At 36.9% G+C, this 17,398-nt stretch overlaps 1 protein-coding gene across 1 annotated transcript in view; it reads right to left on the bottom strand.

Moving 5' to 3' along the window:
* adamts3 (ADAM metallopeptidase with thrombospondin type 1 motif, 3) overlaps window positions 1-16,545 on the bottom strand; it is a 324,662-nt gene extending 308,117 nt beyond the window's left edge. Inside the window, 3 exon segments of the mRNA XM_028805559.2 lie at window positions 10,296-10,714; window positions 15,769-15,793; window positions 16,411-16,545. Coding sequence (XP_028661392.2) covers window positions 10,296-10,714; window positions 15,769-15,793; window positions 16,411-16,479 — 513 coding nt within the window. The 5' untranslated portion in view covers window positions 16,480-16,545.
* Between the last annotated feature and the right edge of the window lie 853 nt (window positions 16,546-17,398).

Below are 17,398 nucleotides of genomic sequence, written 5' to 3'. Positions count from 1 at the left end.
CACGTGGGAACACGGCCAATCTGTGGGAGCCGGAATTCTGGCTAGGTTGTACGGGATCCAATACTTATTTCTCTCAATGATATGCAAATCAATTTATAACTTTTATGTAATGTGTTTTTTCTGGATTTTTGGTTGATATTCTGTCTCTCTCCATTAAAATGAAACTACCATAAAAATTACATACTGTTCATTTCTTTGTAAGTGAGCAAACTTACAAATTCAGCAGGGGATCAAATACTTGTTTCCACCACTATATATAATTATTATATATTTGTTTACAGCATTTTTTCCACACCTGCCTGTACTGTATATTTATATGTATATATATATATATATATATATGTATATATATATGTATATATATATATATATATATATATATATATATATATATATATATATATATATATATATAAGCAACCTGGCGGCATCTGATGGACCAAAACATAATGTCCCAGAGATGTTCTATTGGATTTAGGTCAGGCGAGCATGGGCGCCAGTCAATGGTATCAATTCCTTCCTCCTCCAGGAACTGCCTGCATTTTCGCCACATTAGGCCGGACGTTGCCATGCACCTGGAGGAACCCAGGACCCACTGCACCAGCATAGGGTCTGACAATGGGTCCAAGGATTTCATCCCGATACCTAATGGCAGCCAAGGTGCTGTTGTCTAGCCTGTAGAGGTCTGTGCGTCCCGCCATGGATATCACTGACCCACCACCAAACCGGTCATGCTGAACGATGTTACAGGCAGCATAACGTTCACCACGGCTTCTCCAGACCCTTTCACGTCTGTTACATGTGCTCAGGGTGAACGTGCTCTCATCTGTGAAAAGCACAGAGCACTAGTGGTGGACCTGCCAATTCTGGTATTCTATGGCAAATGTCATTCAAGCTCTAAAGTGCCAAGAAGTGAGCATAGTGCCCACTAGAGGACGTTGGGCCATCAGGCCACCCTTATGGAGTCTGTTTCTGATTGTTTTGTCAGAGATATTCACACCAGTGGCCTGCTGGAGGTCATTTTGTAGGGCTCTGGCAGTGCTCATCCTGTTCCTCCTTGCCCAAGGAGCAGATACCGGTCCTGCTGATGGGTTAAGGACCTTCTACGGCCCTGTCCAGCTCTCCTAGGGTAACTGCCGGTCTCCTGGAATCTCCTCCATGCCCTTGAGACTGTGCTGGGAGACACAGCAAACCTTCTGGCAATGGCACATATTGATGTGCCATCCTGGAAAAGTTGGACTACCTGTGCAACCTCTACAGGGTCCAGGTATCGCCTCATGCTACCAGTAGTGACACTGACCCTAGCCAAATGCAAAACTAGTGAATAAACAGTCAGAAAAGATGAGGAGGGAAAAAATGTCAGTGACCTCCACCTGGTAAACCATTCCTGTTTTGAGGGTGGTCTCATTGTTGCCCCTCTAGTGTACCTGTTGTTAATTTCATTAACACCAAAGCAGCTGAAACTGATTAACAACCCCCTCTGCTACTTAACTGACCAGATCAACAGCCCAGAATTTTCATCGACTTGATGTTATACTCGGATTAAAAAGTGTTCCTTTAATTTTTAATCACTGAGTCTCAAAACATAAAGGTTCATTTATCAGACAAAAATAGTCAATAACATGCATTTAATTAGAATGTGGAAAAAGGTGGAAATGAGAGCTGACAACATATATATGTTATCTTCAACTGAAATTAACTAATAACATCCAGTTGGTATGACACACTGAACATCACATTTAAAACACAAGTGTGTTACACACATAGACAAGCAATATGTTATAATATTTTATGTTAGTATGGTAGATACACTACAGGACATATTTTACAAACGCAGTGTCCGCAAGGCCTGCAGCATTGTGCAGGACCCCTTACACCCCTCACATGGACTTTTCACACTTCTGCCATTCAAGAGAAGATACTGGAGCATCAAAGCCAAATCTGCCAGGCTGCAGGACAGTTTTTACCCCCAAGCTGTTAGACTCCTTAACACCAGGCTGCCCCCTGGGACCTTCCACACGGCCTCAACCACCTCTAAAAACAGAACTTTTATACATGTGAACCACTGTCCTGCAAAGACGAGTGTGCATGTAGAGAAGAACTGAAAATCTCCTACTGACCTTTAAGTATTTTTGACACACTTGTTATCCTTCTGCTGTGAAACATTCTGACCTGTCATTGTTTACACATGTCTTAAACAACTATTATCATACACTGATAATTTCTGTATTATTTATATCTATTATTTATTTATTACATTACATATCTTACACATCAATATTGCTGCTACTTCTTTGTCTTTGTCTTGTCTTTGCGCAATGTCTTGTCTTGTTTGTGTTTTAATTTTAATTTAAATTTTAATTCTAGTCCTGCGGTGGGTTGGCACCCTGCCCAGGATTGGTTCCTGCCTTGTGCCCTGTGTTGGCTGGGATTGGCTCCAGCAGACCCCCGTGACCCTGTGTTCGGATTCAGCGGGTTGGAAAATGGATGGATGGATGGATTTTAATTCTATTTTTAAATTATTATTTGCACATCATGTTGTTACACTGTGGACGCTGAGCTTCGCAATTTTGTCTATCTGTATACTTGTATATGGTTGAGAGTTCACTTTGACTTTGACTAGATTTTTCTTCACGCTACAGTGCCCAAACAAAATAAAGCTGTCCTATCTAATAAGCCAGTCTGGTAAAAAAAAAAGAGAAAATCCTAATACAACTTTATTAGCATTTAGTTTTTTTTTTTTTCATTTTTCATTTTAACTGTTATATGGTGAATTGATTTAAAAACTAACCACATCCTAGGTTAATGGATGTACAATAAGTACTTTGTAGCTTCCTTGGTGATTCTCCATAAAATGAAGACAGCAAGTGATGAAGCTACAGAAGCTTGAATGGCTGACATAAAGGGAAATTCATTATGCTTTCCACATTGTTTTTTTGTGATATTCCCTGTCAACAGTAATTGATTTGGTCTGAAAACAGACCTGTACACATTTGAATTGTATACATACTTCATTTTAAGGCAACACAGTGGCACAGTAAGGAGACAAGGGTTCACGTCCTGGGTAATCCCTGCATGAAGATTGCATGTTCTCCCCATGTCTGCACAAGATTCCTCCGGGTTCTCCAGTTCCCTCCCACTGTTCAAAGACATACAGGTTAGGAGAATTGGGAAAGCCAAATTGGCCTTGGTGTGTGTGTTCACCAGTGCAATGGACTGGTGCCTTGTCCATGGTTTGTTTCTGCCTTGCACCCTATGCTAGATGCGATGGGCTTCAGCCCTCTTGACCCACAACCCTAGTCTGGATCAAGCAGGTTAGAAAATGACATGAAATACTTCACTTTATCCAGGACAAGGTTGTCAGTACTTGTGACCTGCTTCAGTACAATTGAGAACAAACCTGCAACGAGCCTGTGAAAAGACTCCAGTCCTGAACTAGTTTAAGTGGAATTTAATATTCTTATATTATGTTATGTTACTATATATTACACAAAATTAAATTAAACTCTACCAGGCCTAAAATTAGGAAAATAAACCTACTCTGTGTACTGAAATCTTTTGTTTTTCATTAAGTGAAATTTCTGAGGTGCTTTTATGTAAATAACTATACACGTTTAATTACTATTATTATTACAATTTTCATAAGCTCTCTTTTTAAAAAGTTTGAGTTGCATTGTAAAAGAAATGTTCAGTACCGTAGGTTTGTCTCTGAGAAAGTAGGAAACATTAGTTCCTTGATTTTAAGAAACAAGATACCTGGGCAATTGCTGTTATGTCATTTTATATTTTGCTAATGCTTTTGGTTAAATACTCCTGGTAAGAAGTATATCAGAAGTCTTAAAAGTGTTACAGTATTTATAAGGCAATAAATAAGGCTTTCAGTAGGTTAGTGCACATGAGATACACAAAGTAAAACAAAAGGGACTACCTAATAAAAAATAAAAAGGGGAAAACAGATTGTAATGCATTAAAAATCTTAAAACCTTGGAGAAAGTTCCAATTTCCTAAATCCAGAAACCACAGAGAATAAAACAGTTATGCTTTTTCCCTTTCGTCAATAAACCTGAGCCAACTAACGAAAACTCAGGGTGGGCTGGTTCATTAACAGGTCAATCTTAGATCTTGGTGGCTTTGGGGAAAGGCAAGGGAGATAAAAAAAGGGTTAGGGTTAGAAAGTGAGGCAAGTTAGTTAAGATAATTAGAAAGTTTACTTTCTGTAGTCTTTAGACACCTTTAGTGATAGTGTAAATGTGAATGAATTCACAGTGTAGTGAATGGTTATACGAGTTGGCCAGGATTTCAAGTTTATTATTAGAAACAAACAGAGCATATACTGAATGGTATTAATGTGACAGGATCAATGAGGAATTATAAACCACTGGACCACAAGGATGTGCAGGAATATAAAATGCAAAGAGAAAGCACAAATAGAAATATGACAGAATGCTTCAAGTATGCACATATGTAACACGTTTACAGAGCTTCAAACATAATTCAGCTAGGCCATTCTAATATAATCAAATTTCAAGTTAGCCAAAATGATTCTCTACAGGCAGAATGATTCCAGTATGGTTCTTAAACAACAAATACAAAGATTTACCAAACTCCAGTAGTATTTGTTGAGCTGTTTCAAAAATATGACTACTGAAAGATTTTCAATAAAGAAATGAAGTGCAAAATAATAATTACAAAAAACATATCTACTCAACTTCCCCTTTCTGAACCCATCTTTCCAGCATGCACTTCAGGGAGTTGGAGCTTATTAGCATCAATGTCAACAGAATTCAAACTATACTACTCTATTAGAACTTGCTAGAACTACCACAGTTGCATACACTCAACATAGTATACAATTCAAAAATGGATGTATTGTTTAATACAAAAAACTACAAAGAGGACAAAAATTGATCCAAATATTATTTCTAGCAAAATGCATTGTATTCTAAAATCATTATCTACATTATCATTATAATGGAAACGGTTATAGAGAGAAAGCTTAGGGAAGAGACCACCATATGGGATGAGATGATGATTGTTTTTTTTTTTTTACCAGAGTGAGGAACAGATGATGAAGTCTGTGCATTGAGACAACTCATAGAGAAAGAAAAACAGAAAGGATTGCATATGGTGTTTATTGACTTGGAGAAGGCTTATGATAGAGTGCTACGTTAAGAGGTCTGGAGGTGCAGAAAGGAGAAAGGGGTACCACAGAAGTATGAGAATTGTGGAGAATATGTATGAGGGAGTGAGGACTCAGGTTAAAAGCACTGTAGGGGTAACACATAAGATCCCAGTTAGAATAGATCTGTACCAGGGATCTTCTTTAAGTCCTTACCTCTTTGATCTGGTTATGGATGTGTTGAGTCATGGGATAACAGACCAATCCCCTTTGTACCTGCTATTTGCTGATGACATTGTGTTGTGTAGCAACAGAAAAGAGGAAGTGGTGAGGACGTTAGAAGAATGGAGAAGAATTTTGTAGGATAGAAGATTGAATATACATAGGAAGAAGACAGAATATACTGTATGAGACTTAATGATGATCAGGATTTAGATGTTAGCCTGCAAGGAGATCTGCTGAAAAGAGCAGATAAGTAAATATTGAAGATCAGACTTGGCCCAAGATGGAAAATTCGATGCAGAGATAACCCATAGAGTCCAAAGTGGATGGAACAATTGGAAGAATGTATCAGGAGTAACACAAAGGTTAAATGTTTTTAAGACAGTGGTAGGGCCAGCAGTAATAAATGGAGCCGAGACATGGGCAGTAAAGGGAGCACAACTGACAGTGGAGGTTTTAGCATACTACAAAAATAAAAAGAAATAGACAAAGTGTTCATGAACATCACTAATAAAATAAGGTGAAAACTTTTGAATTTAACACGCAAATCTCCTTGTGGACTTTGTACACATTCCTCCAAAGTAATGTGCTGTATGTTTGGGTAATTGGCAAGAGTACAATTGGTCCCATGCAAATGAGAATTTGTGTGTAAATGGGCATGCAATTAAGACACACTTCGCCCAGGGTTGGGTGCTGTTTTCTGCCAATCACTACCAGAATAGCCCCTTCCCACCCCAAACTGGATTAAACAATTTCTATACAAACCTGAAATTTGCATCGTTGATAAAAAGAACGGAATTACATTATGAAAATGTACTGCATTTCAATTTTAAAAGAGTTTTCCATTTTTGAATGGAAATCAAATGCTTTAAATATATCCCTGATTATATAATAGAGTTTTTTGTAAATGGTTTTGTTCACATGCACAACAGACCATAAGTCATTTGAGTTCTTCCCCCAAAGTGTATTTAATAACAGTTAGGAAAAGTGACAGTCTTGACAAGTTTATCATGAAAGGAGATATGGCTTACCTTGAGTGCCTTTAAGAATAAGTACAAAAGAAATTAAATTAAAAAGACACTATTTTCAAATGATTTTTTAACCATGCATTTAAAATTTGAAGTCCGTAATGCTGAGTGATTGCAGAGAATTTTAACTCATTCATAATATACTGTATGCTTAACACATAAACACAGTAATAAACAACAGAACCAACTGTATTTTTTTCTTGTTTGTCATTACCCCTGGCAATAATGTTAATAATGTTAATATATGGCTATCCTTTTCTAGTCAGATTGGCCTTGCCCCCTTATTGCCTGCACTAGCTTTGCTTGTCTTCAACATTCCCCATTACTCAATCTCACCGTAACACCTCTTGTACACCTCACTCTTTACACATGTCTGTTGAAGAATTCAATTGTTATATCTAGCTTTTTATTTTCTATTTAACATGTTTCTTTTGTTTCATTGTGCAAATGAACAATGATATAATTCAGCTACCAGCCTAGGGGACATGGACTGACCACATATAAGATCTCAATGCAATGTTCCTCATCTTAACACCTCTGGTATGATAGCTGAAGATTATAAAGCTACAGACCCCTAGTGGCAAAAAAGAAAAGGTCAGCTACCTTGGATTTCTACCCTTGGCCTGATACAACAGAACTTGCACTAAATCAACCAGTGGCAAACAGGATAGTTAATGACACTGTAACCTCCCATACATGATCTTTGTTGTTAACCTCTGTCTCTCTCTCTCTCTCTATTACAAACACAATATATACACATATACAGCACTATAACACATTTTTGAAACATGGTACAATACTGTTGATGTTATGAGTACTGTCTCCCAGTTGAGACCAGTATTGCAGGCAGAAAGAAGTGCTACAGAACAAAGTAGAGCCTTATAAGAATCTGAAAGTGTTTTCCTAGGACAGAAAATGGAATAGTGACATACAGCAGTAAGTCCTCTATTCAAAGTGAATGCTCTAGAACTAACTAAAATAAGAAAATAAATGGAGTGGAACAGTAGTCATGGACATTGGGCAGCTTAGTAGACATCTCTATATTTATAAAATCCAACATCTGTCTGTCTGTCTGTTTGTATGTCTGTCCTCTTTTCATGAGCAAACTACTTAACGGATTTAGATTGGGTTTTTTTCTATAATCTGCTTGAACATTCCAGTTGATTTTGCGACTTCTCTCATTGCGCTATGTATCATAGTTCGCTTGCAGTACCAATTTATTTGCACAAATCTGAGAGACATGCAGCGGTTCCGAGGGGATGAAAGCGGGGACCTCCTCACTCACGCGCCAGCCTTGGGGCATGTACCTTACCTCCGCTTAGCTAGTGAACGAGAGAACTACTTAACGGATTTAGATTGGGTATTTTTCTTTTGCTTAAACATTCCGGTTGATTTTGTGACTTCTCTCATCGCGCTAAGAATCATAGTTCACTTGCAGTAATGATATAGTCATGCTAATCCGAGATAGAGGCTGCAGGACAAGGCAAGGAGGAAGCATGGCGCCAGGAGTAGGGAGCCGCATGGGGCCCTCCTCACTGTTCTGTTTCACTACGATGTGGACAGAGCCACAGGGGACAGCTAGTATTTGATAAATCACAGCAGTGTGGTGCTTTGCAACATCAGTGGTCAACTCCCCCCAGCACATGTTAAAAAAGGCAGACTATCATCAGTTTGCCCAGCCCATAAAAAGACTGCTTAAACTCAGGGCTATAGGAAAAGGGAGTACCAGAACACACTTATGACCAAAGAAATTGTTATGGGGATTAACCTAGAAGTTATCCCATGTTGAGACTTTCCATATTAAACAGTGAGCTTGGATTTAGAGCTGAGTTGGGGCCAATTGTTCGACTTGCATGAGGAAGAGAGGCCAGAGAATCAAACCAAGAGGTATAGGAGGTAAGAAAAGGGGGAGCGAATGTTGTGGTACTGAGATGGGAAGTGGGCCACAGTCTGCATCGACAGGGTGAATGACCGTTGTAAAAAGTCCCACAGAAGTTAATAGGGTTTTCTTTTCATTTTGTTTGTGTAGTTTTCATTGCATCTCTTGTTCACCCTTCTTTTTCTGTGTTTTAAAGGCATTCTCTTGAAAGAAAATTATCATCCTTAGCATTCATTCTAGGTTTAAAGACAGTTCAAAAGTGCTCAGTAACATCCAGGCTGTGCATGTTTATTCAACAATGAAGGAAAATAATGTTCAACCAACCTAAAACGTCTATATTTAACATAAAGTATTTACCATTACTTTAAACTCAAATCACTGCATTAAAAACAGCCTCTAAATAATTATAATAATGACTACCTCACATGTGGATAATAATCTACATAAAATATTAAAACCATATTCTGTCTAAATGCTTTCTTCAAATAAAAAATGCATCAACTAAGAGTTTAATTGTATATGTTTTCCTATTTCAAGAAATGAATTGGAAATGTAAAAATTTACATAGAAAATTAAGATATTAGAAATTATAAAAAGCTCATTAAAACAAAATATTTCAGTCATTATTTGTTATGGCGTGAGATGCTAGTACAATGGTTAGTGGTGTTGCCTCATTAAGCCAGCATCCTGGGTTCAAATTGTGTGTCCTGTGGCTGTATGTGTGAAGTTTGTAAATTCTCCCATTGTCTGCATGGGCCTTTTTACTGGTACTGCAATTTTTCTTCCATATGAATTTTACATTAATATGCAATTCTACCTTGGTCCATTCTGAGTTTATGTGTGCGCATATGTGTGTGAACTGGCCTTGAAATGGGCTGACACCTTAAACAGTTTGGCTACCTGTGCCTTTAAAACACTGCTGAAAACACATTAATTTAACATGGCTTTTTCATAGCTTCATCTTAGTTTAATCCTGATGCTCTGTATATTTAATTAATTATTATTATTCATGGTGGTTCCAAAATCCGTACTAACCCCTACTGTCTTTTTCCGTTTTTCTGTGGTGGCGATCTGCACCATCACCACCTAATCAAAGCACCGTGATATCCCTATATTGATGGATTAAAGACCAGAAGTCCACATGACCGTCATCATCAAATACTTCCATGAGAACCCAGAATACAATGAGGACTGATGGAGGTAATTTATGTTAGGTAGAATGCCTACAGGGAGCTGGGCGGTCTTAGGAACCCCTGCAGATTTTTTTTTTTTTTTTCTCCAGCCATCTGAAGGTTTTTTTTGTTTTTTTCTGTCCTCCCTGACCATCAGACCTTACTTTTTTTCTATGTTAATTAGTGTTCCTTAATTTTAATTCTTATTTATTTTGTCTTTTTTTCTTTCTTCATCATGTAAAGCACTTTGAGCTACATTGTTTGTATGAAAATGTGCTATATAAATAAATGTTGTTGTTGTTGTTGTCAAGATAGGCTCTGTCTCCCTCATCATTGCATTGAATTAAGTTGGTTTCACAATGTTGTTGTGCTGCTTTTTTAACTTATTATGTCACATACGTCTACCAAAAGCGTTTAGCGTTGTAATATTACAATATTTGGTGTAATGCCATTTGTCTTCAAATGGTAACTTTTTTAAAACTTTGTCATTATGCTTACCAATTGAATTAGCTTTTCAGATCAATATTAAGCCAAACTACCTGCTTGGTCGTAACATTTGAACATCACAACACAAATGCTACTATTTCACTAAGTTGAAGAACAATGGCTCCAATTTATCAGGCAATCTGTTCTGTCTTTTCAACCCCTTGATACCTTGTTGCTTATGTACCCAGATTTAAGTATACTCTGAATACAATAATGCATTATATAAGTGTTGTAAATAACTTGTATTTTGCTCTTTGTTTTACCCCTCCAGTATGTACTGTACTTCTAGATACTCACAAAATATACAATGGAAAATGCATCTGTAACTGTAAATATACAGTAATGCTTGAATAAAACATAAAATATGTACAGTATTAAAAATGACATACCAATCCGTCACAGTTGCTAATGGCTACTGAAGCGCCAGGGATGTCCGTTATATCACCAGTGTAAGTGCAGTCCGTCCTCAGACGCTCTATCTTTTGGATCCTATCAAAGCTGTCACTTGTGTGATTTTGACTTTCCACTTTGATTTCATCCTTAAAATCTCCAGTCTCTTCATGCCACTCTATGACAGCTCCAGGAGCAACCAACTTGCTATTAGGTCTAAGACGCAGATGAAATTCTCTCCCAAAAGCCGATATATTGAAATAGAGCTTCTCGTCCCCAAGGTCTGAAATTTGGGAGACATCTCTTTTGATTCGTTGCTTGTGAGTAGCTGAGAGAAGATGTGACACGTAATTGCCTTTCAAGTCAGTGCTGAAAGGAGTAACCAGCCCATACTCTCTTAGTCGTTTTCTTAAGAAAGCTAAAAAGTGAAAAAGATGAGAGCACAGGATTAGTGGAGCATGAATGTAAAAAATCGAGTGAACAGGTTATATGTGCAATATGAAGGCACATGTGCTACTAATTATGTTTTTTCAATAAATGTGTATATTTTAAGTTTTGAAAACATTGCAAAGGATCGCTAAATCACTATGCATTTGGGTGTTTTGCCTACCTTCTGACAGAGAAGCAACTTTATCTGTCTATTCCATTCTTTAAACGGTTTGCAGATTCCAGTCCTAACATAATTTAACATTGGCCACACCAAAATGAGTCTAGGAAAACTGTATGCGCTACACATTTTTGAATGTAAAAAGAAATATCTGAAATATTCAACAAATTAGTAGATTCCTACCACACAACAGATATTGATATAAAATACAGATTAATATCCATGCTTATTTTTAAAAAGATAATATTGGCAATAGAAACGATTTGGAACCCGTTATAAGCCAACTTGACTTTGAACAGACAACGAGTGTACACAGTCCTTTAAGATTATTTGAAAAAGGAATTACTTTCTACAAATCTGTCATTTTTTTCTGTAACTCCTTTCCCCAAAGGATTTGCAGCTGAAAGTCTAAAATACATATCCAAGTAGCATTAGGTACACATCCAAGACAATTCTGTCTATTGCAGAGCACACACATGCACACAAGTACACATTTACTGACACCAGGCCAATTTACAGGCACTTTAATTAACCTACCCTTAACATCTTTAATACGTGCCAAACTGGAGAAAACCAGACAAAGACCAGGCTGAAATATTAACTCAGAATGTTAGAGCTACCTGCTGTCCAACCATACTACCCTAAAATATACCTGCACAATACATAACTCTAATGAAATCTACCTGTCTCTTGAATTTTACACCCTAGTCTGTAATGGTTAAGGAAACAACAGATACTATCTTCATGTAGGTAATCACATATCATACAGCTTATTAACCATTAATATACTTCTGAATGATGCAATAAGTATTTTTAATTAACAGCAGCTTATAAAAGATTATCAAAAAATCTGGCTGTGATTTCAGTCAATACTGATAGGGTCCTAAGGAGTGGTGTGAAAGTGTTACTGGTCCCCCTATGAGACCATGAATGTATTCAAACAACATTGATCTAACCTTCCTTCATAGAGTAAATTAAAATATCTGGGTAAAATGAAGAGAACCCGCAATGTTTTTCATCTTACGTACTGATAATTCATATCATGTCTTTTTTTCTTCCTGACTTTAAAAGCAAATTCAAAGACTCAAGTACAATAAATTAAACACATGTAACAGTTTTGTTTACACAAGAGTAAATCACCTGCCTCAAATAAAGTTAGGGTGGCAGTGATTGTTGATTAACTTTATGAGCTATGTAATGATATTAATGTTCCATGCCTGACCCCTGTCAGTGTGATCTCACCCAGTCAGTTGCCAGTTCCCAGGCACGGGAAAAAATCACAGACAAGCAATAAAAAGTCATTAAACACTGAAAATAGGCATTTTCTTTGAAAAATGTTGAAAGAGAACTAGCACCTCCAAGATTAGTACATCTTTATGTAAGTGAAAGACATAGAATCAACTGAAATATTTATATGTACACTTGTAAATCAAATTTAAATCAAGGCCCACTCAAACTCACGTTTATTTTAATAGATGGACGGAGACTTCCAGTACCAAACATTAGCATTCTTAGTAATCACCTGTTTGATTAATTTTAATTTTGCAAGTTTGGTTTTAAATTGTATTGTAAATACCATACTCTACTACATGTGATTTGTTTGAAATTGAGAGATGTTTGGTAGCTATGTTTTGTCTGCTGTCATTTTATGCAACATTTTGCTGCAAAACTAAATTTCCAAAATGAGACAATAAATATATGGAATGAATTTAATGTTTTCAGTTACTATGAATTGGGATCAAATAGTTACATATACACACACTCTTGGGCAGTTTAAAGTTATATAGTAGTTAATCTAACCACTTTTCCTTGATGATGCAATAGATGTAGTTAGACATGATGTGCATTTTCCTTCCGTACGTGTCATTTTCAGTGTCACAACAAATAAAAATTAGTTAAAATATCTGACAACTAGGGGGTTCCCCCCTGCTCGCTTTGCTCATACCAGCCTGTGCTACACGCCAGCCACTTCACGTCTCTGCCACTTGCGTTGTGAAGAGGGGGGCTGAACGCACCCCAAGGAGACGCTGTCGCTCCTCCAAAACCCCCTCTTAAACAGTGATACAATGGGAAACAAGTACAGTTTTTTTTTACCTCCTCTTTGCTCGATCAGCTGCTGCTGCTGCCGTGCCGCGTGATCTGCATCTCATATGGCACTTCGAACATTTAAAAGCCTGTACAGCAGCTGTCCTACTATTTTCTTTTGTCTTTCTTCTCATCTTTTATTTCTGGCGCCAGGCGTGATTAAATCTTTTGGCACAAAATCTCGTCTCGCAGAATGTGAGTTCTTTATATTTTTTAGTTTATAATTTAAAAACGGAATAAGAATATGAAAATCTAACAACATCACATTAAAGTTCGAATTAATTCTGAAAAGAATTATACCAATCATATGTATATATGTTTTAAAATATGCCAAATTTAAAGCATGACATAAAAAGTCACATACAATCGTTGCACAAAATCGTTGCACTTTAAGGCTTAGGATTTTATATAGAGAGAGAGAGTAGATTTGTATAAATGGCAACAACTTTTTTTCCAGTAGCAAGTGCTAAAGAGGGCAGTAACACCACCAAACCTGCACTAAATACCAGTTGAAACCTTTTCTATACTTAAAAAAGAAAACTGCTTAAAATTCACAAAGGGCAATCCTTAACAAGTCACACCACTCCACTGTTTTGCTATAGTAAAATCGCATACTAACATGTCTTGGTGACATTTCCTAATGGTGCATAGTATAAGTTACTGAACCTGTATGAAAGAGAAACATTAAAAAACAGCTAACCTGAGGGTAACCACATCAATAGTTATGTCAAAAGAGAAAAGAGATCAGTCCAACCAGTATCTGCTTAATTATAATACTGGTTGTGCTTGGACCTCTCACCTAGTGTTCTTTAGCCTAGCCCATGTCGTCTGCCTGATGAGCTAAAGTACCTTGCCTCTATTCCAGGTCATAGAGAGTTTAATATGTATACAGGAATGACTTATTCACCATTACTACTGATAATGTTACTGATTTATTGATATACTGTATAAGAAGTAATTACGTTTGAACTTCTTTTTAAGTTGAGAATATACTGTTGATGTCTGACAGCCAGCACTCTAATGCCAATCAAATTTTCTTCAACAATTTGATATCACAGAAAGAAAAAGATACAAAATATAATAATTTTAAAGGTAGAGCAAACATACTGGCCACTATAAGGTATAAAGATGTTCCTTTTACAGATTAAGTCTTCTCTGTTTTCTTCTGATACATACTATACCTAATAATAAAATAACTTGTCATGGCAAAAAACAATCACCTGTATGTTGCCCCCTTTGTATTTATGACAAAAAGGCTCCATAAAAGATGGGCTGGATGGTAGTAGAATTGAAAGCATCACTGTCTAACCATTCAATTCTCATGGGTGGGTGGGTTAATTAGATGAATTCCGGGTCTATCCCCGCATTCTAAAAACATGCTGCTAGTTTAGGTTGATGCTTCTAAACTGGCCTTGCTTACACTAATACTGGTCTGTGCTATGAGTGTACCCTGCAAAGGACTGACATGCCATATAGAAATGGATCCGTCTGTTGCTTAGGTGGTCCTCGCTTACATCAACCCTAACTAAAAAAGAAAAAATCACATACAGAAGCAACATGGCTGAATGTATGGTTTATATGATACTAGTTGGAATTAAATTTTCTGCAAACAGTTATCATGAAGGTACAGGAACAGAAATGTTTACAGAAGTGTAATGACACTCTTATGAACTGGAATGATAAAACTGTATTAAAAACCATGCTTAAAATCAGACATATAAACTAATAAAGAACATTACACCATACATAGAGATGACAACAGTGCTGATTACTTAAGGGATACTAGTAATGTAATCAGTTTCATTTACAGACACAGATGACAGGCTATGTAAAACTCAAAGGAAATCAAAAGATGTTATGATTTCAGACAAAATATAATATGAAATAAATGCATACCTTAATACACAAGAAACAAATAGAAGAAAAGACTAAAAGGTGTGGTTATATTTTCTAGAACAATGTGGGACATTATTTTTTCTGTAATAAGAGGTAATTTTATAGCAACATACAATTTTTGATTTTTATTGTCACTTACAGTATGTAGCAGAGAATGTTATTCTTCCCCATATACAATATTAAGATAAAGTTCAAGATAATAAGATAAAGATAAATAAAAAAAAGATTCAGGTGGAGTTCAAACCAGGATTCCGCTGATTTGCACTTGGCCATGCTACAATCTGCGCTATTAAATGAGAAACATTGTCACCATATAAACTCTTTCTTTATGATTAATGTTTCAGTGAGGTTGGATTTTTATAGTCCTCAGGCCGATGATATTGATCCATCAGCAATAAATAAGTTTTTCTTTGGGTTGTCTACAAATAGCCAAGAACATCTTGTCGGTTTGTCAGTGAGTCAGTCAAGGACATGTAGGATTATACATATAAACATACATTCATATATAAGTATTACACAAACTTCTAATCTAACGGTATATTTTAGAATACCAGGTTATATCTACAAAGTTTCTTTACAAAAAGCTGCCATAAGTAGTAATCACAATAAATTTGTCATCTGCTGCTGAAGAAAAAAAAAAACAATTCTCAAAAAAAGTTGAAGTAACCGGTGCCTCTGAATTGTCCTAGCGTACAGGCATTCCTACCCTGTACCAATTGTTATCAAATTACCCGTAGAAGAAGAAAGTGGGTATTGAGAATGCATGAATGTAACTGTAAAAGATAGTGCGGGCTTATTAAATAGATTTATGAATGAAACAATTGTTTCATTTTAGCTATCTGTCAGACATGACGCTACAAAGGCTATTATCCCATAGTTCTTACCTGTTTTGTCTCCTACTTCACCAGCCTGTGATCAGAAAAGAAAAAACAAAGTTAATACGTGGACAAATACGCAAAGCAGTAAGCAGCTCAGGCACATTTCCAACTCACTGACACAAGACCGAAAGCGCAAGACTCCTGTGTACCCAGCCACCCACCCCCACCTCTCCCTGCCATAGAAGAACTTGCTCAATTAAAAAGTTACACGATGTGTCTGTCATTACAGTGTGGGTCACGCTGGGATTCAAACAGCACTAAGAAGTTAACAGCAATGAGATGTCAACGAAGAGATCTGAATGCCTAAGTGTCAGATGAGTGTGCTGAAGTGCGCGATCTGCACAATTACACTAGAAAACCGCGCTAGAGGTAAGCAAACGCAGCGGGCCACTGAGCAGCAGCGCTGCTAGCAGCCAAACCTGGCTTCACTACTTTCCCTCAACTGTGTTTTCCATTCATCCAAGTCGAGTTGCAAAAAGCCCCCAACTTCTAATCAGACAGGCGCCTTTTCTTGTTCCGTTTTGTTTCCCAAGATTTTTCACTTTGCCCGGTTATTCCTGTTTTTAAGCCACTTTGCAAATCATCTCCTTGGAGTATCTACGCTCTTCACTTGTGACGGGTGAAAGGCAGACAGTAGCGCTTTTTTACCTGGTCGGCTGAAGTCAAAGTCACTACAAGAGTTGCCGCTACAACACACCACTGTGACAGGAAAACCATCACGAGTCGATTTCACTTAAAACAGGCACAAACCAAAGAAAAACAATTTTTTTTCTCCTTAATCTTCAGCAGCGACTGCCTTTTTAGCTTCTACAAGATTCTATACTGCATTCTTCAACAGGAGTTTCTTTCCGCTGATTCACAGTACTTTCGTCGCTATTTTACTTTTTTTTTAAACTTAAAAAAAGTTAGTCAAAATATCCCTAGAAGTCTACAAGCCCTGTTTAATTCACAGAGCCGTGTCTGAATCCTAACTTAGCCTGCTCTCTCTCTCTAAAAAGCCGCAGAACAACCCATGAAACCCACCCCCTCGTTGACCACGCCCCTTTTCTTTACGCACACATGGTAGCATTTTTCCAGCAAGACAAAATGCAGGCGGCGGCTTTGAAAGGTAGTGTTCTCAGCATGATCGTCAGCTTTAAAGTTTGCACAGTATGAAATTCAGTGGGCAGATGATCAATTAGTCCCAAACTCCCTTGTTTGTACAGATATCCACGTGGGGGTAGAAAGAAACCGCTGTGAGGACTGTACGGTACAAATGACCTGAAATCGTAAGCTGGCAAAGTTAATCTTTCTTTTTGTTAATTTTCATGTGTAATTTAACTATTGATAGTACTTATTCAACCATAATAACTATTATTTCATTACACTAGTAATAGCCAGTATTGCAATTAATGAAGTCATCATATCCATACATGTTCTAATCCTATATACTTCTATTACTAATTCTGATTTTCAGAAAATGAAGATGTGGACAACTACTACTATCACTACTAATAACATCTTCTTTAGTGGTAGTAGCAGAAGTAGTGTTTTATTAATAACAATTATTTTTCACAAGAAAGAATAGTATTATTACCAATAAAATTATCAGTACAATAAGTTCTAGTATAATTGGGTATTAGAAATAATACATTAT

This window comes from Erpetoichthys calabaricus, chromosome 7 (genome assembly GCF_900747795.2).
Source record: "Erpetoichthys calabaricus chromosome 7, fErpCal1.3, whole genome shotgun sequence".
In the NCBI taxonomy this organism is placed as follows: domain Eukaryota; kingdom Metazoa; phylum Chordata; class Cladistia; order Polypteriformes; family Polypteridae; genus Erpetoichthys; species Erpetoichthys calabaricus.
Note: the sequence above shows the minus strand (reverse complement) of the source record. Positions and strands in the feature narration are given on the sequence as shown.